Source organism: Chelmon rostratus, chromosome 12, assembly GCF_017976325.1.
Source record: "Chelmon rostratus isolate fCheRos1 chromosome 12, fCheRos1.pri, whole genome shotgun sequence".
NCBI classification, from domain to species: domain Eukaryota; kingdom Metazoa; phylum Chordata; class Actinopteri; order Chaetodontiformes; family Chaetodontidae; genus Chelmon; species Chelmon rostratus.
Window position 1 is genome coordinate 20,194,574 of NC_055669.1, and position 25,139 is coordinate 20,219,712.

Below are 25,139 nucleotides of genomic sequence, written 5' to 3' on the forward strand. Positions count from 1 at the left end.
TGTTTCTTTGAGGTAGCCAATGAAATTCAGGCTAGTGGGCGGCCTGAGGCAATGACACCACTTCTTGCGGCAAGAGAACGGTAATTGGACTGTGTGTCAGATAAATCCAGGTTGTGACAAGCCACTCAGCACAGTGTCGCCTTGGCCCCGATGCAAAGCTATCTCTCAGCTGGAGTTACTGAAGGAGTGAAAAGCCTTTCAACTCTTCTTCTTGCTACATAACCCAAAGTAGCATCCAGTCGCAGTGGAGGGCTGAAACACTGAGAAATATCTTGAAGAAATTCTGCACTTCACATATGCATTATGAAACTTTGGACTGTTTTATTTGGGTGGTGCAGTACAAATCAGCTAGTCACACTGTGCAGAGCATGAAATATAAAGCATGGTCAAGTTTTATTTGGTCAAATACAAAATATAATTCCTCTTTATCTACAGTTTTAGTTATCTAATCATGTTTTCTTTCTCAAATTGAATTCTCTTAGAGGAATATTTTGTACTGACGATTGAGAACAGCAAAACACGGCAGAAAAAGAAATACGTGACTGTACAACAGAGAGGAATGGAAGTGATAGTAAATATGTTCTGGAAAATAACCAACATTACATGACATCTGTTTACATGTCACATAAAATTGAGGTGAGTGTGCAAATGTAAACATTAAAAAAAAAATACTGCTTCTAAGGTGCTTTAGTATTCATTACACATACAATATGTACAACTTTATACAAGCCAGTCAGTCTAAGCAAAACATATTTCTTTTCCATACTTCAGATGAAGAAGCTGCTGTTTTTCCATCAGTTTCTGCTGTTAACACACATATCATTTCAAGTCTAAGTGATGTGTCAGTCATGCTCCTGTTTGCAGCCAAAAGCTTGTAGAGTTTGTCTGTGGCTATTTAAAAGAACTGATTCACTTTGGCAGGTAACTGGCCAGGCTCGTCCCTACTCTTCAAAGCAGTTTGGCTAATGAAATATTAAAAGTGGCTTTTTAATTGTGGAATGTGGAACGTTATATTACCGCCCTGCAGAGTAACACCTCCGCATCCGTGTTCCTGTACAGTTACAGGTAACAAGTTCATGTTTTCCTCTGCACGGGTGAGATCTTGATGTCTTTTCTTCCACCTGCTGTTCGTCTGTGTAACGTCGTGTCCTCGTCCTCTCCTGTCTGTTGCTTGGCAAAGTTGACAAACACCTGCGCAGCAGACAAACACAGCAGTGCAAAATTATAATGTTTTTTGACTGCCCCAAGGCACAAAAATGACCATAAATGTATCTGATCAGGACTGTAAGTCAAAATTTACTGATTTGATACCTACAGTTTTTTAAAAAGGTCTGGGACTCCCTAAAAACTTGGTATTTTACATCCCATTTTGGATCAGCTAGCAAACTTAAACTTAACCAAAAAGATGTTTATTAACCTAATCTTAGTGTTTGCATTAACTGCACTTAACATTAACCAGTTTAGGCTGAAGTTTGCCTTCAGGGCTCTCTGTCCCATGTGAAACCAAAAGTCAATGTTGACTTTATTTTAATCCAAACCATGAATTCAAGAGTAACTGAAAACTGGGGGTGATTAAAAAAATACAATAAAATGGAAACAAGTCAACTAAGTTTAAAAATAAAAAGTCAACATTTGTTTCTGGTCTCATGTGGGACACAAACCCCAGTCTCTGGCTGATAGTCCTCTGTTTGATCCATTCAGCCTCCTGTGGACTTTTCCATCTTTACGCTGTGTCACCTGACTTCGTTCAGGCTTTCTGGCAGAAAGGTCTGAAGGCAAACTTCTCCCACAACTGCCCAAACAGGCTGACAAAACACATAGTTTTACATGTATGTAGGTGTGAGACTAACAATAACATGGATTCAGAGCACAGGCAGAAGCTATTTAACCATTATGGTTAAAGAGAAGTAGAACATATTTAAACAATGGATTATATGTGTAACTGAAGCAGAAAGGTGTGATTTGTTGTCTTATTGTGGTAAAGATCATGATGGCATTTCCTGTCAGTCAAATCAGTCGATGCAAATTAAATGTATAAATGCAATATTTATGCATGAATAAATATTAAAGTCCAGTCATGTCATTTTTTTTTTAATTTTTTTTTTGGAGAGGGGGTGTTATTTAGTAATAGTGTGAGTATAGGTATCAGTAAAAAATTCCTCCCATTCATTGAACACAGGTTGAGACTCTTTAGTCACTAACCCCTCCTCTTAGTACACACCTGGTCCAGTGTTGTCTGGGAAACAGAGTAGTCTTCGATGCTGAGTCTGTCTTTATTGGCCACCACCAGCTGAAATATCCTGGCCAGGGAGGAGGAGGCGATCTCGTACTGCAGTGTGTTGTAGTGCTTCTCCCTCTGAACGCAGCCGGGGAAACAGCTCTCCATGAAGCTCTCGACAGGCTCCAGATCTGGGCACAAGCCCGCTTTAGCTGCCTTTATTTTCATGGTCACCACGTAGCCGTCACCAAATCTGGATCGAGGAAGCACAGTGGGAAGATATTAGACATTTTCAGGATACATTTCAGTGCTCTTATACTTTATACTGATTGTGGTTACACCTACATCAGCTCTCTCTTTTGTCTTTGGTTGAGCTTGACCTCTATTATACTTTATATCAGCATACACAACCTGCGTTAAAGTGCTGTTATTTTCAAACTCAGTAACATCACAGTTGTTTATCATGTTTTGAAGGATTGTTAAATTCTACCCAAACCACTGCACAGGCCTGCTAAAGTACTGAAAAGCTCTTACTTGTATTTGAGATGCTGGATGGTACCCAGACACTTGAAGGTCCCATTGACCATGATGGCCAGTCGAGTGCAGAGCGCCTCACACTCCTCCATACTGGTGGAAAACAACCATAATCCATCTTAATTTTTACTGCTGCTATTTCATGTCAATGAGCAATAAATCACACTTTCACAGATCTACGGTAAAATCAAGCCAGTGCCAGTCAAGTCGTGACAGTTGTTGGCAGAAGAGTTAACTGTGTTTGTTCAGCTGCTGCAGGAGATGTGTGCACTGGATTCATTTCATCATCGCGTGTCGAACCTGTGTGATGTGAGCACCACTGCCCTGCCGTCCTGAATGACACTCATGATGGCGTTCCACAGGAAGCGTCGAGAGTGGGGGTCCATCCCCGTCGTGGGCTCATCCTGAACACACACACACACACCGCCACAAACAAACAGCAAACTTGACTCTCTGAGCACATAATTCCATATGAACAGAGACCAAATCCTTATCTCTATCAGCATATGGCGAAACCTCAGATTTATGCCAGTTTGAATTGAACCGCGCAGTTGCCTGCCAATGTATAAAACATTCAAGGCCAGGCTTGACTGAACCCATATGGCTTCCCATCTGGATCCATAGACCATTTCATTGATAAATCCCTGCATAAAACCCCAAAACCCAAACAATGGGCTTGTGCGCTCTCGCCATTGGCTAACTCACCAGCAGCACCAGCGCTGGGCAACCAATCATTGCGATGGCTGTGGAGAGTTTGCGCTTGTTGCCTCCACTGTACGTCCCTGCACAGCGGCCGGCGTACTCTGTCAGACCCAGCTTCTGGATGCCCCACTCTGCCACCTACAGGGGGAAGGGCAAACATGCATTTAGTGGGCACATCCATCCAGAAGTGATTTAGTGCTTATATTGTTAGAATGGGCAACCCCTGCTGTGTAGTGAGCCCTTCATAGCAATGTTACAGCAAAATTAAAAGGACAAAACAAACATTTGCAAACACAGAGCAACAGTAAAGAGACAAAGTGTAAAACAAAGCCAAAATTAACAAAACAGCTATAATGTCCTCTATGTGCAGAGCCAAACAGTAGTTTCATTAAGAGAGCAGAATGAAGCCTATTTAGACAGAAGATATAAAGCAGCTGGAGTCCGACTCACTCTGGGGATCTCTGACTCGGGTACCCCTCTGAGACGAGCGTAAAGGTACAGATGCTCCCTGCCGGTCAGGAGCTCATCGATGGCATCAAACTGAGGGCAGTAGCCCATGTTCTGGTGCACGTCCAGAATCTCTGTCAGGATGCTGCAAAACAAGACAGGCGCCATTCAGTGTAATGAGCTATTAAGATGATAAGAAAAGCAGCACATCAAACTATGCTGCATTGGTTTAGACAGCGAGGAAGCAGCTTGATCTCAAGCAAAATAGCAAAATCATGCAAAACATTAACAAAAACTGTGTAAAAAATAACAAAATCTTCTTATCATTTGATTTTTTTCATTTTAAGGACACATTTCTTACAGCAAAATCCTGTCATTTAATAGATCAGAGATTCCCAACCGAGATAAATCAGGATCAATCAAAGATAAAAACATATGTATACTTCAGTTACACAAAATTGTATATATTTATTAATTACTGCTGTGTTATTTTTTTTTACATTTTTGTTACCTACATGATACTTTTACATCTTTAGGCTTCAAAAAATTGTCCAGATTTAAAGAATCTGAGAAGGAAAAATGACTTCTAGTTTGAATTGATCTAAATCACATCCACACCGAGGCCAGAACCTGTGAGGAGGGATCACAAATACATATTACATATTACTTGAGGGGGATCACAAATGCCAAAAAGGTTGGGAAGCACTGATGGTTCGTTTAAATAGCTATTAACACAGACTTCCATTAATCTGGGTTTTAATAGTGTTTTAGTGGTCAGCGGCAATCATTTAAATGCAGTTTGAGGGCCTGATTCACCCTGAAAAGAATTCTGAGTGATTATGGCCAAGTGGTTGGCATGAAAATTGAATTTTATTTGAGACTTCAAATACTAATTGTCGATCAAGCCCTTGTTCCTGGCTTTTTCCCTCTTTAGAGAACCACATGGGCTGGTTTTATAGTCACACAGTGTCATCAAACAGAATAATGTCAGATTGACCTTGCAGTGTTTAAACTTTGTAACTCACTGGACTGTTTCTGGTCATCTCCCATCTGGAACTGCGTGCAGGGTAAACCAAAAGCATTTTACAAATACCACCTGATCCAGCCCTGAACAGAGTTTGTGTTCTATCGACCAGGGACATTTTTGACCGGTCTTTATGTACCTGTAACCAGCCACAGTCGCCTCCCCGGAGCTGACATCAGTGTCACCAGTCAGCATTTTGAAGGTCGTCGTCTTTCCAGCTCCATTAACTCCCAAGAGACCGAAGCACTAACAGGACAAAGGACAATCAGGCTTTCGAAAAGAGGAAACAGTCTGCTAAAATACTGCTGAAATGCACTCACTAGTATAGAGAATGACGAATAATATCCTTTTGAGAAACTACAAATGACCTTGTACATGCATGTATTAATAAAGACCTTTAGAACTGAAATCTATCAAACCACATATACAGTAAAAATACTTTCTTCTCTTCATTATTCACCATGATGGTAAATGACAACTACTGCATATTATCTGAATCTCTAACAGTCTGCGTGGCAGCTTAAACAGTGCGTAGGCTGACTTGAGCAAACACGAAAACAGACAACTTGAGTAATGCAAATATAAAAAAATAGACAGTAGTTGCTCTCAGTGTAAATGAACTCAGTGACTTTACCTCTCCTGCAGGGACACCGACACAAATCTGGTCCACAGCTGCCCTCTTCCTGCCCACATACGTCTGTGCAGAGAAGGCAGGGAAGCAATAATAACTGACTCTTATGTGCTCAGTGCTTTTTTAAAACAATGCACATTTAGAGGTAAACAGGCGTTATGAGAAACAGTAAAGTATGCAAGATGCTTTCATCTGCACTACATATATGTTTTCATTTTCACATATTGGTCATTTATTTCCATTACATTTTTCTTCATGTACTGTTAGAGGCAATATGAAAGTTACTGAGGTGGGACGGGGTTAAATCCGATATTTTATTTTAGAAAATGTATGTTTGTTAATTTTTCCCACTGACGTTGAAAAAAACTGCAATATCCTCCACCCTAATATCTGAAGATAATTCTTGGCAAACATAAAACAGTGAAAATACATGACCCTGGTCTGACCTCTTATTTCAGACAATGTCTTAATGCTAAAGTACCTTTTCATAAGCTCATTCATGTCCACCAAAGAAAACAGACAATAATATTTTAAATATTTTATCAGCTTGTGTTTACTGTGTTTAATATTTTAGTTACACTTTCAACAGGGTTTTCAGGGACCTGCTTATTTGTGAATGATTTCGGTTGCTTTGTTGTTTGTGTCCATATTCCGCCTTATTATTATGCAGACCGTTTGAGCCAGCCCAGGAAGCAAGTCATAAATGCAAACGAAGCAATTCAGGAATACGAAAAGATAGTCAAGACAATTACTTTTTTTCTGCAGTAAAGGAAAATAGCATCCTTCAGGGCGGTCCCTGAATGCAACACTCACATAGCTGTTACGTCAGAAAGCAGATGCAGAGCGTCATGCTTTCTGAGATAAATGGACAAACAATTACTTCTTTGTTGAATAATCTGAATATGCTGCTGAGTGTGAAGCCTCCTTTAGACATTTAGTGAGAGGCTTCAGGACATGAAAAGTAAACAAAAGGATCTGAACATATTTGCTATTTAATGTGGAACCAGCTGATATGCCCGACAACCAACGACAGCAACCTCCCTCCGCTGGACTTTCCCATTCTGAGGAGACATCCGCTGAAGCTTGCACCTCTGTTTGGGACAACCTGCTACAGGGAGCAGCTCTTTTCAAAACTGACTCTTGCAAAGACTCGGATCCACTCAAGACTGACTGACCCAAACCTGGAAAACCAGCTGCGAGTAGCATCATCATCATCACAACGAACTGAAATCAGACGCCTCACCAGTGAGAAGCAGCTCCAGCCATCGTAGAGGTTAGTGCGACATATGTGTTAGGTAAGTTAGTATGATCCGCAAAGCATGTTTTAAAAATCAACATGGCCCTGCACCCCTGGTCTAAAGTATGATATGACAGTCACAGACATGGTGGAGCCAGTGTTTTTACCTTCGCGAGGTCTCTGATCTGCAGGATGTCTGTCTTGCTCCCGCCATCATAAATTCTCAGCCTCTCTGCTGCCACATCGTCATCTTCATCTTGTACTGGAGTCTGCTTGTAGTCTGATAACCTGAAGAGTGCAAGAAAAGCATCTGTGGAGGAGCATCTAGTACAACAGAGCTGCACTTCTATCTATCTGTTAATATGTTCTGATCCTGTGTGAAAGAATGTTCCTGGCCAGGTTTTCATAGAGGGGTCAAGTCAGTCCCTTACCAGTGGTCCAAGAAGAAGCGGTACTGGATCAGAAGATTGAGAATAAAGTAGACAAAGCCTTCCACGGCCATGAAAGCCACATTTCTTCCCACAAAGTCCCACCGGAAAGGGTCCTGTATGTGCTCTTCACCTGAAAACAGAGACGAGGTCTGTGCTGAAAATGAACCCTTTGTTCAGTCAGTACAAAGCCAAGAATTTTGCAAACTGTTCCCATTGGAAAAATGTATGCAAAACGGTCCTTTCTTGAAGTGTTTATGTCACCTATCGTCAGCATTTTCCAATTCTATCATTTCAGATATGTAAATTGTGCTGCATATCATGAATTCATGATGGAAAACTCCTTGCATCATAAGTACTCCGTACTTACCAAATCTGGCATAAACATCAGTAACAGCCTGGTTCATGGCCATGTCTATCAGTCCTCGCCCCAGGCAGAAGTGAGGGAGCACCAGCAGGCCTTTCTTCAGCCAATCATTGAACATCAGCAAAGACTGGCAACACACACACACACACACACAGGCATCACATTTCACTTGAGGGCAGAAACACTTCAACATACACTATGCAGTATACACAAACATCATAATAAACTGAATTAGACCTGCACTCTTCACTCTCTCATCATCTCAGCATCTGATCTGTAATATCTTTTGACATTCTTTGAACTGCTCTGCACCAAAACATGAACACGGCTTTTCATTTTAATTCTACACTATATTTGGTTGCACATGCATTCACTAAAACAAAATGATTCGTAGCCGTTCATAAATGCGAAGGCAAATAATCACAGAAGTGCACGAAGTTGTGATTTACTGTTGGTGGCGAAGAAGCTCAAAGACGAAACGCTTGGAAACATTAATGTTGTAAGTGGGATTCCTCAGTGAGAGCAGTGAAGTGGAGTACAGATGTGCGACGGAGAAAAGCATCTGGTAAAAAGAGCATTTCTGACAGGAGCAGCTGTGCCCTTTTCCACCTGCTTCTCTGTTGTTGTTTTTTCTGAAAAGACTGCGATGCCGCCGAGTGACCGCACCAGATTTGTTCAAACACTTGACAGAGTGACTGCTGGCGGTTGTCACGCTTGTCTGTTCCTCACCTTTTCCTGCCCCGCTCACCTGCAGCTCGTCCTCTCGGCAGCCCTTCTGCCTCCCCAGCTGCACCACATTATTAATCAGTCTTTGTCTTATGCATCTACTGCTAAAATGTTTGAGGTATACTTTTTGTCAGATGGGCCTTTGTCACATGAGACATTTTGACAGGCCACGACAGAAAAAGAAGTGGTGCAAATTAAATTAATGATGGCTGAATTCCATTTAGCTGCTACAGTGTCTGGATCCTGGTCTTGTGCATGCTGTGCTTTTCCTGCTAAAAATGACTTCTGTGAAAAGATATATGCATGTTCGAATACTTTTTCATACGCCAAAGATTCATAATGTCCAAAGGCAAATGTCAAACGCAGTATTCCAAAAAAATACCAGGATGTCCTACTGCATCCAGTCATATTTTGCATTATGCAAGCCAGCATGCTTTTCTAGCTATTCTGACCCACAAGACTTCGTACAAAACCTTGATACCAGTTCCAAATTGCATACTTTTCTTTTTACTTCAAATTTCACGTCACAAATGGCAAAGGACGTATGAGGGAGAGGGTCAAAGTCAAAGATGTGAAGTTATATGTCCCAGTTGTACACACGCTGCATGCGATAGTACGTACTTTGTAACAGGCAGCTGCAGTACGTACTAATGAAAACAGTTAGCTTTAACACAAACAGCAAACAGGGAGCAACCATAGCATTCATTTTAAAAGAAAGTCTGAAACAAATAGCCATTGATCCATTGTTTATAATAAAAATATAGATTTGTGCCACTTCAAAGCTGCACTAATCATTGTCTGAAGATTATGGGAGAATGTGAAAGGTGTTGTTTGTAGTGATAATTATCACCCAGCTCCCCTCATTTCTACTGAGCATTTCTACATCTTTCAGCTCATTGTTTTGGCTTCTCAGCTCACACCCTTTACTGCTTTGAATCAGTTTCACCGATCTCATCAGCCCCGTTTCCAGCAGCAGCAGCAGCAGCAGGCAGCAGAAGAGCTCAGATAAACCCAATGGATGCTGCCAGCTCAGCACCAATCAGCAGACAGACACAGCGAGCAACTAAATGGTGAACATAGTGGAACATTTAGCAGCTAAAGAGCCATATATTTCCCCCACGAGCTGGTGGAGACCAAAGCGGAGCTAGAAGGGAGAGTGAATATCGGATTTACGCTGTCAGCTCTCCAGAAACATGATTTCAAATGAATGCTAACTTTGCTCTCATTTCTGCTGGTTGTGTAAATAGACACGTATTTGCTAAAACGCTATGATTGCAGTGTGTTCTATTTCCCCCCCAAGCTGTCAGCAACAAAGTGTAATCATCCAAATACAAGACCTACTGTAATATAATCAAATATGCATATTTGCAGTAGATTAGAACCTTTTTTTCTTGCAGTATCCTGCAGTCAACATGTCCTTACCCGGTTGTTCTCAAAAAGCTCCAGGATGAAGGTGATGGCGCTGGTGTTGATGCCTATGAACAGGTTGATGCAGGACAGGGACACGTATGCAGTACTTGGGATGTTGAACATGTAGGACATGGGGTACATCATGGGCGTCACTGACCACCTGTAAGGCAGCGGAGCCGGACAACAAAGAAATATTTCACAAATACTTCCCATCATGTTGTTTTTCACCTCCCTTTTGTGTCATCTCTACGCCCTGCACAGTCTGCGTTTGCCTTTCATGTCCTCTTTTGTATTTTATTGTTTTCATTTTGGAGCTGAAAAACAAAACCGCACCAAATTAAACTAAACAAAGCCTTACCCATATAATAGAAGCAGTGCTATTAGTGCTGGCAGGTTGGACGGTGACGTGTAACACTTTTTGTCGAAAGCCATGAAAATGCCGACCACCATTGCAGTGCTGAGAGAGTAGTTAACCTAGGGGGGGGAAAGAAAGCATTCACATGAGTTAAATGAATAGAGAAATCAACTCTAATACAAAATAACCACATGTAAGATACAAATTCACAACAATGCACAACATGTCGCTGTTGGAGGATCAGTTTATATCCACTACTACGGCATATTAAAAAACTTTTAGATCTTAAAATTATTTGATCAATTTAATCAAGTTCAGTTTTAAGAGGATGTTTTATTTTGATTCCAACCCTGCTTGATTTACCATGTCCCAGAAGAAGTTGGCCACCCAGTACACCAAAGGACTGACCCCACTGACAAACTGCAGGTGCTTGGCCTTGGTCACGCGCTCCTGGATGAGGTAGAGGACGAAGCTGGCGGGGATGAAGGACATGGCGAAAATAACACAGATCGCCACCACAGCGTCGACTGAAGTGGTCAGCCTGCAGGAAGAAGCAGAAACAGTCTGTACCGTACAATCTGGTCTGGGAACTGTGATGAGAAATATTTGTCCCTCTACTTTTTCCCTGGTCACACTTTATATTAGAAGCAGTTGCTAATTAGCATGCACGTTAGTAGCATATTGGGTCATTATTAGTCAGTATAGAGCACTTACTGATGTCTTATTTTGGGGGTTAGGGTTATTTAGTGTTAGGTTATTAAATCATAATGTACGTTGACTTACTATCAGTAAGAAGTCATTCAGAGATTATTGAGGGAATACTTTATAATGAGTAATAAAGAGCCAATATACATGCTAATAAGCAACTAGCTAATGCTGAATATGTGTGCTTCACTATAAGGCCTCACCCACCTCTTAAGCATAAGCTTTAGTACTTTAAATCAGTGTATATCATGTGGGTAAAAGTTTGTTTGCATATATGTGACTATCTTTCGTAATAACTATTTTTCAACGTGCAAGTAAATGAAATACATTTGAAGGCCCGATAAATAAATACAGCAGCGACACTCACACTGTGACTTCAGAAAGCTGCTCTTTGGTGAGGTTCAGAGGGTGGTTGATGGCGGTGATGCCAAACTCGACAGGTTTGGCAGACGGAGGCAGGAAGGCCCGCAGAATGGCGTTATTGGCCACATTCATGAAGGCCACCATGGCGTGCCAGCCTTTGTTATTATACCACACCTGACAAAGGAGAGCAGAGGTAACTGAATGCATTTCACAAACATCTGACTTCATAATTGCAGTCCTGATCCACAACACAGGAACTTGCATGCTGACCTTCCTCATGCTGCAAAACCTTCATTACTTTAAGTGCAAAGCTATTAAAGCAAGCACTTCCAGCCATCAGTCAACATTCCTGTGATACGAACAGACTTTAGAAATTGAAAGGTTTGTCATATAAAAGCAAGGCCAGTGAAAGGCGTCAGGCCAGCGACAACAACCACTTTCTGTGCTATTTGTGGAACAAAACCCACACGTACCTTTATATTGAATTCACTCTCCATGTACCGTAAGAAAGGACCAATCTCCCTAAGTGCACGTCCAGAGTAGTAATCCTGCAAAAGAAAGCACGCATTATAGTAAACTGACTTGTCGGACTTCACACTCCCATCTGCAACACAAAAGCGAGTACCGCTGTGATGTTGAGCATTCGTCCCAGCTGGTGGAAAACATGCTGGATGTCTTTGGGGTTGACGTCCAGGATGGGAAGCTGCCCTCCTACTGACAGACCTCCATATCTGAGGACAGAGAACATCCACACTCAGTGTCCTGCATCGACTGCACAAGAGGGAGCGGCGGAGGACTGACGGAGGTGCAAATTATTACCTTTGTTCATTCACCCAGTATTTGCTCTTCAAACTGTGAAATGAAAGACAGAATTTAATCAGGCAGGGAGGTAATTATTCAAATGTATTGAAAAAGTGGTGAGACAGAATGACTTACGGAGCAATCATAGTGTGTTTAGAGCCTTTTTACAAATCTTGAAGAAAATATTTTCTGTTTCAGGTTTTGTCATGTTTTTAAGCCCTTTAAGTTTTTTTAACACACTAGTATTTCCTCCTGTTTCTATCATTTATAAGCTGCATTTAAACCCACCTGGTTCTGATGAGACTGGGGTAGGTTTTAACCAGGTAGTCAGAGATGTTCCTGTCCGTCAGGTCCAGCATCGTGTCCCCTGAGGTCTCAATTCGTTGGCGAGGGGGCAGGCCTCCGGCTCCGGCGGGACAGATGGGCATCATGGTGAGCTTGTTACTGGTGCTGCACTGGCAGGAAGGAGACGGGTTTCTGCGGTTCCACTCGGGACTCTGCAGGATGTTGCTGACCACGGGGGAGACGTCAGGATGCTCCCACTCTGATGTGCTGTTACTGCAGGGCATTCTGGGGGAAGAAAAGCAAAAAGCTGAAAGAAATCAGCATGAAAATATACGTATCCACGAGCAGCTGTCATCTTTGTCATGTTCAGCAGTGGTGGAGGAAGTAGCAGTACCACAGTATATGTATATGTAAATAAAAGCCCTTAATTCAAAGTACAAAAGTATTAGCATCAAGTTATACTTAAAGTAATAAAAGTACTCATTATGCAGAATGGACCATCTCAGAATATTAATTGATAATAATTGATGATGCATTAATATGTAAACATTACTAATGTAATTGCTGGTATCTTAATCTATAATCTATAATAAAACATAAGAATCTCTAAATTGTTCATTGCTGAATATTAGTTGTATTTTGCATTAATGTGAATCTGTAAAAAGTAACCAGTAACAAAAGCTGTTAGATAAACGTGGTGGAGTAAAAAGTACAATATTTCACTTTGGACTGCAGTGGAATAGAAGTGTAGAGTAGCATGAAATGGAAATACTACAGTACATGTACTTGATTACATTCCATGATGACAGCATTGGTTATTACATGTCTTTGGATTCATTCCTGTCACAGTCTTGACACTCACCCCAGTGGTTCTCCCTCCATGCAGCGTGTCCCCAGACCTGGTCTGTGCAGCAAGCGCTCTGTGAAGTGCTTCATTTTGGGGTCAAACGGTTGCTCGTTACTAAATAGGAAAGACAAAATGTAAAGAAAATCAGGTTAAAGCCACATATTAGCAACATAATCACGAGTCAGTCTCCACCTCGGTGTTCATGTGCAACATAACTGATGGTTCATCTAAAGAACATCAGCGTTTGTCCTGAGGCCTGACCTGAAGAAGGTGAACTGCTGTCCGTACATCCAGGGGCTCAGAGTCAGACTTGGATACTCTCCAAACGGAGGGACGATCATGGTGAAGACCAGAGCTACCAGGACAAAACTGGCAGGAAGGACGATCTAAAAAACCCAAAAACACATTTACAGTAAATAAAATGTACTTCAAGTACTAAAAGTCTCAATGCAGAAAGTCGTCCCGTTTTAGTTTTACTATTAACTTTGATATATCAGATTATCATGACTCACGCATTAATGTAAAAGCAGCAGCAAGATATTACTGAAGCAGAGCTCATTTTCAACTATTTTGTACAGGACTGCAACTAATTATTATCATTCTGGATTAATCTGATGGTGTTCTCCATCAGTCCATCGAGTGTTTGGTTTGTAAAAAAACTTTTTTTGTTAAAAAACAGTCTAAATGTCAAAGTATTAAAAAATATATTCAAATTATTACAACAAAAGGAGAAACAGCAAATCTTGACATTTATGAAGCCTGATATTTTTTTGTATTGAAAACAACTCATTACAAAAAAAGTTAGTCACACAGTCTCCCATGCTTTATGTTTTCCACTCCTACTAACAAATAAAACAGAGTGTGATCATTTGTTAATCCTTTTTGACATATAATTTCAAAAAGGATTAATGTACTTAATGTTTGACCTCACTAACTTCATTGAGTTTTGTAAATATCTGCTTATTCTTAATTTTATGCATGTTTCAAACGATTTGGAACAGGAGCAACAAAAGACTGGGAAAGTTGTGGAACGCTCCAGAAACACCTTGTCACTTGAGTTAAAATACAGTCATCAGCTTCCCAGAGCTCATTAAAGTGATAAAGAGTTATTCACACTCCTGCAGTCAGTCCGTGCATCACGTAATCCAACCTGTGCCACGAAGTCTTTCTGGCTTCTTATGGCGTGATGAAACCTCTTCACAAGCAGCGCATGGAACTGCTTCAGGATCAGAGCGGCCCCTTTCACCTGCCGGGAGCCCCTGCCCGCACTGCTGTCTGATGCACTGTGGTTAATGCCGTTAGTCTGCATCATGCCATTATGTTCTGCAATCAGAAAGAAAGCACACAGTGAAGCGCTGCACATAAACTACATGAGACAAAGGATTTGCTGGAGAGGCAGGGCCAGCAGGCTGGAGGAGCAGACCTGGGATCAGCAGTTCTACTGGCAAGGCACCAAACCTCACCTGAGCTTCCTGATTTTCTCCATGCAGCTGACAGATAATAAATGTGAGTAAATGAATCTGAAAGCACTGCAAGCAGGCAGAAAAAACTATTCTAACTGGAAGCAGAGCATTTCATGCAGACTCCAGACCTGAATCACTTAAACTGCTGGGAGTTGTTTGAGGCTTCCTATAATTAATGCCATTAAATTGCCAAATCCAGCCGATTCAATAAAAAGGCTCAAATTTCCAGAGTTCTGTTGGCTCTCGAGTCTCTGACCTTCATCGCCAACCGTGCTGTCGTTTTTCCTCCGCTGCAACATCCACTGCTCTAGAGGGCAGGAGTGAACGGGCGGCACACAAGACACAAACTGGAGGGTTAAAACTGACAAATGAGGCATTGCATCACATATAAACACGGCACAGGTTAAGCTAATGTTAGAGCCACGGAGGTGAGTGAGGGATTTCATAACAATGAGGGCGTAACAGCAACAGGTGTGAGGAAGCGCGCTGGAGAGACGCGGGGGCAACGGGTCAGAAATTCAATTCCAGGAAAAGGCCATGTGGACCATCGGTGGTGGTATTTACCAGCAGTGGTGGCATTATTCGCTGCTTCTCCGTCTGCTGTGACCTTTATGAATATCTGAAAAGAAAAAAAAAAGGGCTTAAACTTTAAAAAACTTTCCACGCGTTAAATGTGGGTTCTGCCTTTGAGTTCAGGAGGGAGTTTTTCATTTTGCTTTATTAAACTTGAAGATTCTATCAAGAAACACAACCCAGAAATGCAGTCAGATGTGAGAAACCTAGTTTACGGTGCTAAAATGGCCATTTTGACAATGAGGTTTGGTCTGTAGTTGTTTAAAGTAGCTTTTCTTGATTCTAGTCTAAAAGCCTGCCTTATTATGTATTGTTTCAAGATAATTAGACTAATTTATAGAAAATGTACTTATTTATTTGGCTTTTTATGCCTTTAGAATTGGGCATAAATAGTATATAGTCATTAAAGAAAGTTATAGAAATAAAGAAAACAAGACTTTAAGGATGCAGAAATGGAGTAATATTACTTTGCAGTGTACATTAGGTTAAATATTACAGAAGTGCTTATTTCCTGCTGTGGAATTATGCAAGTTATTATCAAAAATGAAAATAACTCATTCTATTTTACCGGACTATGGGTAGAAATCATGAAGCTGAAAAATCAGGGCTCATCATATCATCCAAACCTCCTAAACTGACAGCTGATGTTATACTCATGCAGCATCAGAGCACCACACAGTGTCCCCACCTCCTCCAGTGATGTATCGGAGATGCCGAAGCTGCTGAGGCCCATGTCAGCCAGCGTCTCCTCCAGCTCCCTGAACAGGCTGGCATACGCCCGGTGTTTGAAGCCCTTATTGGGCAGCAGGTAGGTCAGCTCCTGGCCGATCATCTCGATCAGCTTGGCTTCGGGGACGTGGTGGTGGATGAGGGCAGTGATGCTGTCTACATCCCCTGGGAGGAAGATCATCATTTATGGAGAATTAAGAGGTTCCCAAAAATAGCGCAGACCAAGAAAGAGACAAAGGAAGGGAAACTGCTAATTCTGCCACAAAAAAACAAACACGATTATTCCAGCGCTGAAATGAAGGAGCAAATCTGTGCTGGAATCGCTGCATCTCCAGTGTCCTCAGGCAGAATCAGCAGGAAAAGGCACGAGGGTCAATATCACCTCTAAATTATTCATGTGAAATCTGTGTCTGTTTTGCAACTTGAATTCACGAGAATATCAACCAGTGCACACACATACACACCCCTGCAGGTCTGCACTGCTGCACCTGTGAGGAGCGTCACTCACTTAAAGGCCCTGAAAAGCCTCTTCTCAGGCACTCTCTCTTATAATTGGACCAGTTTTTGGTTATTTCACATGGGAGATTCCTGCATTTGCATTTTTGTCTGTGATCTTCTAAGTGGTTTTAGATTCGATGTCACAATCTTTCAGGATTCAGAAATATTTGACGACAGCTGTGCTTGTTTTGCTTGTTTGCGTGTCAAGAAAACAAGATAAAACCACATCCACTCAGTCCAAATTAAGATGATTAGTTTCTGAGGGTTGCTCTCTCAGTAAATATTAACCAAGGATGTTTATTGACACTGTTGCTTGTTTAATCATGGCCTAATTCCCTGGTTTCTATCCCTCATTTAACCACTGCAGCTACATGCAGAACTTCAACCCTGATTCTAACCTGAACCTGAATCTGATTGAAAAATGAAGTTTTACTCCTTGCAGAGTTCTTCGAAGAAGCAAAATGTCCTCACTTTCCAAAAATGCCCTCACTCGCAGGGTCTAGATCTCAAGTTTTTCCTTCAGTAAGACAAAAAGTACAAGAGAACACAAACAGAGGAGGAGCAGCTCATGAGTATGCAGTTACAGTAAAACAGCAATATTTACCATCCAGGACTCTGTCTAGATGCTGGGACTGGTTTTGAGACTGCTCTTTGTATCGGGTACAGATGGAGCAGGAACAGGAGCAGTCTGAGGCACAGTCGCAATCGTTCTGATGGAAGCAGCAAAAGACAAGAACACCTTTAACGATTCAGAAAAAAAAAAAATCCTGCCAGAAAGCTGCAGTGGAGGAAAAGAGGGCGTTTCTCTTTCGTGTGTCTGTGTTTGAAAACCATGATGAAGGAGCAAACAGGCAGCAGAGCTAACACACATTATTAAACCTCACCTCCCTCTTCTTCAGATCCTTCATCCGGCGCACAAGCGTCAGATAGAAGCCGACTCCGAAGCAGTTCTTGAGGAAGAGGGGGGACCCGCAGCAGTGCAGCTCTCCTTTGGAGATGATGGCGATGCGGTCGCTCAGCAGGTCGGCCTCGTCCATGTGATGAGTGGACAGAATCACGGTCCGGCCTGTTAGAGGGTCCAGCTTTCAGTGCAGTGCTTTTTACATGCATGTCATCTGCATCAAAGGAGCACTTCAGCCTCTTCTTAATCAACAAAAAGTTATCAGAACTTTAAAGTGCCTTTGCCAGCAGATTATTGATTTCATGACTGCAATTCTTGCTTTTGTTGTAGCTGCGTGGCTGAATTTTTCCGTTTGATCAGTTCACTGCTTAATTCAAGTGCCTCAGGAGAGCTGTGAAGCTGCAGAGGGTCTGGTTTCATTCTTCAGCGTCTTCTTCTCAGCAGTAAAAAAAATGGACCCCCGGCGTCAAAATGTGCATTTCAGAGTGTGGATCTACCGTTTTCCTTCAGGGATCCCTTCATCCCTTATCACTGAGCAGACTGACGGCCCCTGACTAAGTGACATATTTTATGGATATTTCACATTATATTCAATGCATAACAGTAAGAGTACAGAACAGAACAGCTGATTAACTGTACAATTAACCCAGACAGTGAATAACTGCAGGACGTTTGTGTGAAACGAGCAGATTATTTCCTGTGAATGTTGCATCATATGATATTTTTAGGAGTCTTTTATCTTTTTTGTCTCTATCGTGTATTTTTAGATTTTTTAATAATCATGAACACTGAATAGGCTTCTTTTTTGACTGTTTTCTTTTCCCTGATGTGTGACCACTGCTCTATTCTCTAAAATAAATATAGAACTATGGTCTATTGTACATATTTCTTATTTAAGTTTTCTTAAACCTTAAACACCTTTTAAAATCAAGAGGACCTCTCGACCCCCCTATGAAGCTTTGGCAACCCCTAGTGGAGGATGGGACCCCCAGGTTGGGACCCAGTGATCTACAGAGGTTAAATGTTTACCATAATGGGTTAAAAGAGACATTTTTACCAGCTCTGTATTTCAGTAGGAGGTCCCAAATGGATCTCCTGGAGTAGGGGTCCACTCCCGAGGTGGGTTCGTCCAAGATCACGACCCTCGACCCTCCAACAAACGCCATGGCAACCGACAGCTTCCTCTGCATACCACCTGTGGGGTGCGCGAGAGGCAGCCGTTCAGAGCGGAAGCGACGATGAAGGAGTGGATTAAATTCTCACCCTCTCTCTCTTTAAAAGACGCTGAGGAACAAGTGGTTCACCTGAAAGGTTCTGAGCCTCGTCGTCTCTCTTGTGAGGCAGCCCAAGGTCCACCAGCATGTCCTCGACCTCCCTCTCTGCCTCGGCCTGCGTCCGACCCTTCAGCAGCGAGTAGAACAGGATGTGCTCCTCCACTGTGAGGCTGGAACAAAAGCAGGGCAGCGGTTATATAAAGCAATTTACAGAGTGTGAAAATGTTGTTTTGACAAGTTTTTTTGAACGCAGGATGATGAAGTAAATCATTAACTCTTTCTGCTTTCTGCAGCTGCTGTCCAAGCCTGTGTGTTTGATTTTTGGAGAATGTGCACTGATTTTAATAAAGTCTGTCCGGCTCTTTTTCGCTGCATAACCTGAAAACACTAACTGACTCCAGGCCTGTAACTCACTGTTTGAAGAGGATGTTGTACTGAGGGCACATCCCCATAGATGAGCGGATGATGTCCATGTCGGTCCGAATGTCTCTTCCATTAATGTAGGCTGTGCCAGATGTCGGAGGGAACAGGCCAGTCAGGATGGACCTGGGCAGACCAGAACAACATACAATACCAATAAAACTTTGCACTGGGTTCTCATGAGGGATCCCCCAGAAGGGTTATTTGAATCTCTATAAAAGGCTATAAAGTAGTGCCTAAGAGAAAATATCTGATTTAAAGGAATATGAAACACTTGATAATCATTCAAATGAAGAATTATTGATAGGAGATCCTCGTCTGTAAAGAGGCTGCTTTTACACATTCAATTTTCTGAGTTTACGTCTTCTGAAACCGAACCGTTACTCTGCTTCAAAGTTAAAGAGTCTGATTTCATCTTACATGGTAGTGGTCTTTCCAGCCCCATTGTGCCCCAGGAAGGATGTGATCTGGCCCTCGTAGAAATTGATGCTGAGACAGTTGACGGCCGGGCGGGAGCTCCCGTCATACACCTTCATCAGGTCCTGAATCTGCACCCCCAACACCAGGCCCAGTGGGTCGGACTCAAAGAACAGCTGACCTGCGCGAGGAAACAGACCCAAAAAAGAGTTAGCACTTAAACTTTAACTCATATGAAGGATCGCACAGTAGATTTGCCTCCAATATCAAAATGTTTTAGTCCACCAGTCTACTAAATATCCCTTTTGCTTTTTTACAATAGCTTAACTGAGTTCTGGTGCAACCAACAACAGAAACGTTGCAGATAAACTTTCTGATCAGTGCCGTTCCCTCTGTCTTGCATATACAGGTGTGATGTGTTACCCTGCCTGTCCACCAGATGTCCTCAGTGTGTTCCCAACATCCATTGTCTATGACCACATGTCCTTTGCAGGGTCGTGGGTGGCTGGAGGTGATTCCAGCTGACACAGATCGGCATTCATGCTCACATTAACACCTACGGGCAATTTAGACTCGCCAATTAACCTGCAGGTCGTTGTGGCGCCTAGATGAAACCCACGCGGACACAAACTCTCCACAGAAAGCCGGCCAGCGGGGCGGGCTGGCTCCTGGGTTTCAGTGTCTGTCTTTGTGTCCTCACCCTCCGTCCCTGAGTCCTGGCCCTCCTCCTCCTGGTTTGGAGTGTCCTCTTGTCGTCTCAGCAGCTCCCTCTCTCTCTCCAGGCGATCCCTCTTACTTTGGTGCTTGCAGGTTTTCCTGCTGGCTGAACCGTTACAGGTGTACGTCTCTGGTGTGCACCTGCTCTCGGCGTCCTTCTGCATGATGTCTGGTTCAGGTTTCTCAGGATCTGAGGAAGACAGATCGCAGAGCCACTTCCGGGTTAGTTAGGCATGAGTCTCTTGGCTGAGGAGAACCTGCATGGAAATGTGAGCCCTGCTTACATGTTTTTATTTATTTGCTTATTGCTTTACTGCTGATGTTTATGGAATATGATGGTTGGCCGGGGTGAATTATGGTTCAGGCTCTTCTTCATGGAGAGGACCTGGTTTCAGACCCTGTGCTGACCCACTAAAATGTCTTCTACTGAGATGTTGATTCAGTTCCTGCTCCAGGAGGGCTGGAGCGGGAGACGGAGAATATATATTGACCTTTCCAATACAACCGCAATCCCAGGAGGAATTAGAAGCTTTTCCTGGGAGCAACTGGTTTTGAGGTAAAAAATAAGAGGAGCATTCACTTCTCCCACTCAGGTTTTCACTTTCAAACCTGAGTGAAGCCACAAACCTCCAGGCTGCTCCTCAATTACGAGGCATGTAAGTGACACTAACCTGGATTATCCATTTCTCTGTGTGAGGGTGCAGGGTTTTGCCAGTATGAGGGCTGGAACGGGAAGTAGAGTGGTCGACCAATGCCATACTGTCCTGTGAGGGAGAAATTTGATTGAATTTAACGGTCTAGTAAAATTATAGTAGCTACAAAGGGGTAAAATACTGTGCAAAGTAAATCATACAGTATATTAGCAGCCAAACCTGGGAACACATTATCCAGATACCAGGCCAGGACGGCGTAGAGGACCGCATCAAACATCATCATGAAGATGGAGGTGAGGAAGGAGTAGGTGTCTTTCTCTAACGGGCTGGTCTGGATGTTGTCCCACTGCAGACCCAAACCCTGCTCCTCATACCGAGACAGGTACTCTGTGCCAAAGCCAAAAGCCACTGGAGACAGCAAGCTCTGGAGAAGCAGAATATATACATAAAGAAATGGTGCTGCAAAATTTAATGACTAAAGATTCAATTTATCAATGAAAACACCTTTACATGGACATGTGTAACAATATATTCCTCTGTCAGGGGTGATGCTACCTTAGTGCTTGTACTGTTGCACTACTTAGAGAAGACAGATGCATTATTATGTCTGCTCTCCCTTCAAAACTTAAGAAATTAGATTAAATCCTCACTTCACTTGCAGTGCTTGTAAACAGTTAAAGGAGCAGACATACAGCAGCCAGCTTCATGTTCCTGGTGATGCGGTCCTGCCAGGCAAAGCAGAGGATGTGCGGCAGGTAGAGGGTGAAGTAGATGATGCCGCTGCAGGCGGCTGCCAGGTTGGCCTTGTTGAAGAACACGCTCATCAGGAAACACTGCATGATGGTGGCGACGGTGAACGTCAGCAGGAAGAAGAAGACGAGGATGGGGTTGCTGTAATTCAGCACCTTTCCACCCTGAGAGGAAAGAAAGATATGAAGTGGGATTTTCTCCAGTGCAGCCATTGGCTGTGTGAGTAAATCAATTCTCTCAATGAATAGAGCTTTTTAAAATCAGCCACAAGAGGGCAGCAATACATGCCACAAAACCTGCAAATAAAGCTCGACCCTCTGCCAACACGGCCTCCTTCTCCTTCCCACTCCCCCTCACCATGATGATGGAGGTGAGCAGCGCCGTGCTCGCAGTCATCATAACGAAGCTGTCGATGAAGCACGTGTACCACATGACTCCGTTGTCGACCCCCATGGCTTTGAGAGTCTCCTTGAGGCGCAGCTCCTTCTCCAGCACAATGCTCTTCACAGTCATGGACACGGAGTAGATCCAGGCCAGCACCATGAACAGGGGGAAGCAGCGGTTCAGTGTGATCATGAAGCTGAGAGGAGAAGAGAGGAGGGCGAGTGAGGACATGACCCCGAGGCCGGACTGAGAAACCTCATAAAACCCATGAGAAAGCTGCCTCTTGATGACCTGCTGCTACTCTCTATATAGAAATATACAGGAACGTTAACCTCTAAATGATCTCAGTTGATAACCCTCTTTTAGAAAGAAGGTTGTGAGGACGTTTCAGAGAAGGTGGGTTTAAGGGAGGAAACTTAAAGCCACTATGAGTAGGATTTGAAAATTTCCGACTTTGGAACCACCTGGTGGTAATATCAAAAATAACACTTTGATAGACAAGTTATGCTGCCACCCACCCAGAGACACTGAAAACAGCACATAGACTTCAACATTTCACACCTTATGGCAGCAAGATTATTTTAAGGACTCTGTAATCACATTAAAATTATACACATCATGGCTTTAACATGTGAAATTGTACAAAAAACAAACTCTGTTTGTGCAGTAACTTGAGACACTGACGTGTCCAATAAAGCAAGTCAAGCAGTCGATCGATGAGTCTAAATCAATCAATAAATTATAACTTTACACAAACAGAAAAGTGCATAAATGTGCCCTAAATAAATAAAAATAGATTCAAACAAAAGGAGTGTGTTCTGTGTCTGTTCAGTCTGCGCTCGAGGTTCAGTTTCACATCAAAGTAATGTTGCTTGTCAGTGTGGAGGATGGACTGAATAGTGCGATGGCTTGAATAAAAGTACTTATGGCTGATTTATGTTATTCAATTTTAGGTACACGTATGAACCTCATGAAGTTTGTTAGCATTGAAATGTTGAATTACCCAAACAAACCATCTGTACATGAGACAGTGCAGCGATTTTTCACTTTTATTCAGCTATTGTCGTCTTTCACCATCAGTCATGCAGAAGATTTTTCCTTTCCTGACTTCTATACAGACTATAACTCTGATCCTTTTAACTGATCATTATCAGAGCAACAACAGTGGCAGATTGAGCCAATGCTCAGCTTCATCCATGCTGAAGGTGTTCTGTATTTGCAGTCACGGGAGTATTATTCGGATAAATCCTGCAGCGAGCTTTGTACTCACAGGTCGTCTACGTAGCACGGGTACGGCATCTGCTGGATGTAGACGCCGAGCGGCCAGTCGTTGCCCGTGTGAAGCTTGATGATGCCATGTTCAATCATGTCCTGCAGATAGGCGAAGCCTCCCCAGACGTACCTCTGGTCCTCCATGGGGTCTGCTCTGGGGCCGGGGTCCCAGTACCTGACAGAGGAAGCAGAACGACGGAGGCGGCCGTTGGTTAAAATGTGACCATAAGATCATTCATCACACACACGGTTAAATAAACGGTTTATTTAAGCTTGTTTTTGTTGTTGTATGAAATAATCCCGGCCATTCACAGTCATTGCAATAATAAAACATCCTGAAGCCAAAGTCTCTGAAGACACACAAACCACATGTGCACCGCTTTTACTTAAGCGGATAAGCCCGACGCAAAGCCTTTTTACAATCTGATTACTCAATTGTATACAGGCAGGAGTCCCACTGGGTCCATTACAGCCTGTTGGTGTGCTGTAAACAGCTAAAACTGCGTGTTCACCCCTGAGGCTGTTGACATACTGTCTGTTTATGAATGGGAGATCAAAGGCAAAGGGAAAATGTCTGCGCAGAGCCTCACACGGGAGGATGAAAGGGCAGGTATCGAGTTAATATGGAACCACAGAGAGACTCTGGAAAACACACTGAGGCCGGCTCGAGAGGTTTTTCTTTTTGCTCCTCTGAAGAATGTGACAAATCCAAATAAATTGGCTCATTAATACGGCGGTAACAACCCGAAAAAGCGAAGGAACGGTAGGTTGTCGGGCTGATTTGGGAGTCCAAGCAACTCCTGTGGCTATGTATAGCAGTCAGCTGCAGTGATATGTAATGGAAAGTCCCGATGTTTAGCCCCTTTTTCCTCTGATAGTAAAATGTTTAAACTTCTCTGGGTGATAAATTAACTTCCATCAGTGCTTTGGAGACTGCAGCCTTGAAAGGGCCGGGGATGAGTATCTGAGTGGAAAAAGACCTCTCACACAGTCGCTCAAATGAAACAATATGAGGTTGGACGGGAGGATTTGATGGAGCTGCTCAAAGATCTTTACCAGCTTGTGACGAGGAGTCAAAAGTAGGCGCTTTATTTTTTAGGGGTCACAAGTAAAAACCTGCACAGTCCTTGTATTAAAACATCAGTCCACACAGCCGCCACTGACCTGTCCTTGATCTTGTTGGTCCGCTCCACTGCGTCAATGTCCATGCGGATCTTGTACTTGACGTGCGGGGGTACGCTTGTGGTCCAGGGATACATGTCCACGAAGACCACACCGGCCCAAAACTTGTTCTCCTCCAGCAGGTACAAGGCCTGATGGGTCATCTGGGACTCGTCCGTGTAAGCCACAAACTTATCCAGGTTGATGCACTTTAACGAGAGGAGAGAAGAGCGCTTGATTTGCCTTCCTCTGTTAGCACATCTCTGTGTTGCTGTTTAGATTTTTTCCCTTTTCCTTGTTTTTGTAACTAATTGATGTCACTGTGTGTGAAGGTTGGCCCTCCATGATCTCTGAGTTTAAATGAAGGTTGAATGAGTGTGTGTTCATGCATTGTAAATGATGTGTGTGTGTGCAAAGATTTTGCAGCTCGTCAGAACTCATGTGAAACTGAAACCATGACGGTGTGTGAGTGAGTGTCCCGCTCTAATTGATTGTGTATTGGATTAGGTGATATGTGGCATTTGGTGTTGAACCTCAGTACTGCTTTCATTCCTCCGCTGTCAGACTGTACAACTCCAATGTATACCTATTATATGCAATAACCTCTATTCTTCTCTGATTATAAACATCCAAATCCACTACTGCAGGGCAAAAGTCACTTTAAACTTTAACAGTTGTAATTTTTTGCTCTGTTTGTTCTTATTTGCACCTTTATTGTTCTTGTTCTTTCTATTGTTCTTATTTGCACCCTTATTGTTCCTATTGTTGTTCCCAGTTTTCTCCATTTGTGGCTAATGGCTCTGACAGTGGTTCACTGGAGCCCCAGAGCCTTGGAAATGGCTTTGTA

General features: G+C 42.8%; 1 protein-coding gene across 2 annotated transcripts in view; it reads right to left on the minus strand.

Annotated features, from left to right (window-relative positions):
• Positions 1 to 322: 322 nt before the first annotated feature.
• Positions 323 to 25,139, minus strand: part of LOC121614427 (retinal-specific phospholipid-transporting ATPase ABCA4-like) — a 36,935-nt gene continuing 12,118 nt past the window's right edge. Inside the window, exons 12-49 of one of the 2 annotated variants that reach the window (XM_041948278.1) lie at positions 24,296 to 24,501; positions 23,130 to 23,306; positions 21,833 to 22,055; positions 21,418 to 21,639; positions 20,945 to 21,149; positions 20,744 to 20,836; positions 20,056 to 20,262; positions 19,359 to 19,536; positions 18,933 to 19,064; positions 18,549 to 18,688; positions 18,302 to 18,439; positions 17,228 to 17,409; positions 16,948 to 17,053; positions 15,805 to 16,010; positions 15,108 to 15,162; positions 14,800 to 14,850; positions 14,231 to 14,403; positions 13,342 to 13,466; positions 13,096 to 13,194; positions 12,237 to 12,518; positions 11,967 to 11,999; positions 11,773 to 11,878; positions 11,621 to 11,695; positions 11,152 to 11,321; positions 10,443 to 10,620; positions 10,083 to 10,198; positions 9,737 to 9,884; positions 7,592 to 7,715; positions 7,225 to 7,354; positions 6,961 to 7,081; positions 5,560 to 5,622; positions 5,065 to 5,171; positions 3,905 to 4,046; positions 3,458 to 3,592; positions 3,053 to 3,156; positions 2,753 to 2,845; positions 2,222 to 2,471; positions 323 to 1,191 (exon numbers count right to left, since the gene is read on the minus strand). In XM_041948278.1, the coding sequence (XP_041804212.1) occupies positions 1,075 to 1,191; positions 2,222 to 2,471; positions 2,753 to 2,845; positions 3,053 to 3,156; positions 3,458 to 3,592; positions 3,905 to 4,046; positions 5,065 to 5,171; positions 5,560 to 5,622; positions 6,961 to 7,081; positions 7,225 to 7,354; positions 7,592 to 7,715; positions 9,737 to 9,884; positions 10,083 to 10,198; positions 10,443 to 10,620; positions 11,152 to 11,321; positions 11,621 to 11,695; positions 11,773 to 11,878; positions 11,967 to 11,999; positions 12,237 to 12,518; positions 13,096 to 13,194; positions 13,342 to 13,466; positions 14,231 to 14,403; positions 14,800 to 14,850; positions 15,108 to 15,162; positions 15,805 to 16,010; positions 16,948 to 17,053; positions 17,228 to 17,409; positions 18,302 to 18,439; positions 18,549 to 18,688; positions 18,933 to 19,064; positions 19,359 to 19,536; positions 20,056 to 20,262; positions 20,744 to 20,836; positions 20,945 to 21,149; positions 21,418 to 21,639; positions 21,833 to 22,055; positions 23,130 to 23,306; positions 24,296 to 24,501 (5,412 nt within the window). In that variant the 3' untranslated portion in view covers positions 323 to 1,074. The remainder of the gene's footprint in view (positions 1,192 to 2,221; positions 2,472 to 2,752; positions 2,846 to 3,052; positions 3,157 to 3,457; positions 3,593 to 3,904; positions 4,047 to 5,064; positions 5,172 to 5,559; positions 5,623 to 6,960; positions 7,082 to 7,224; positions 7,355 to 7,591; positions 7,716 to 9,736; positions 9,885 to 10,082; positions 10,199 to 10,442; positions 10,621 to 11,151; positions 11,322 to 11,620; positions 11,696 to 11,772; positions 11,879 to 11,966; positions 12,000 to 12,236; positions 12,519 to 13,095; positions 13,195 to 13,341; positions 13,467 to 14,230; positions 14,404 to 14,799; positions 14,851 to 15,107; positions 15,163 to 15,804; positions 16,011 to 16,947; positions 17,054 to 17,227; positions 17,410 to 18,301; positions 18,440 to 18,548; positions 18,689 to 18,932; positions 19,065 to 19,358; positions 19,537 to 20,055; positions 20,263 to 20,743; positions 20,837 to 20,944; positions 21,150 to 21,417; positions 21,640 to 21,832; positions 22,056 to 23,129; positions 23,307 to 24,295; positions 24,502 to 25,139) is intronic. The other variant, XM_041948279.1, reaches the window with a different exon arrangement.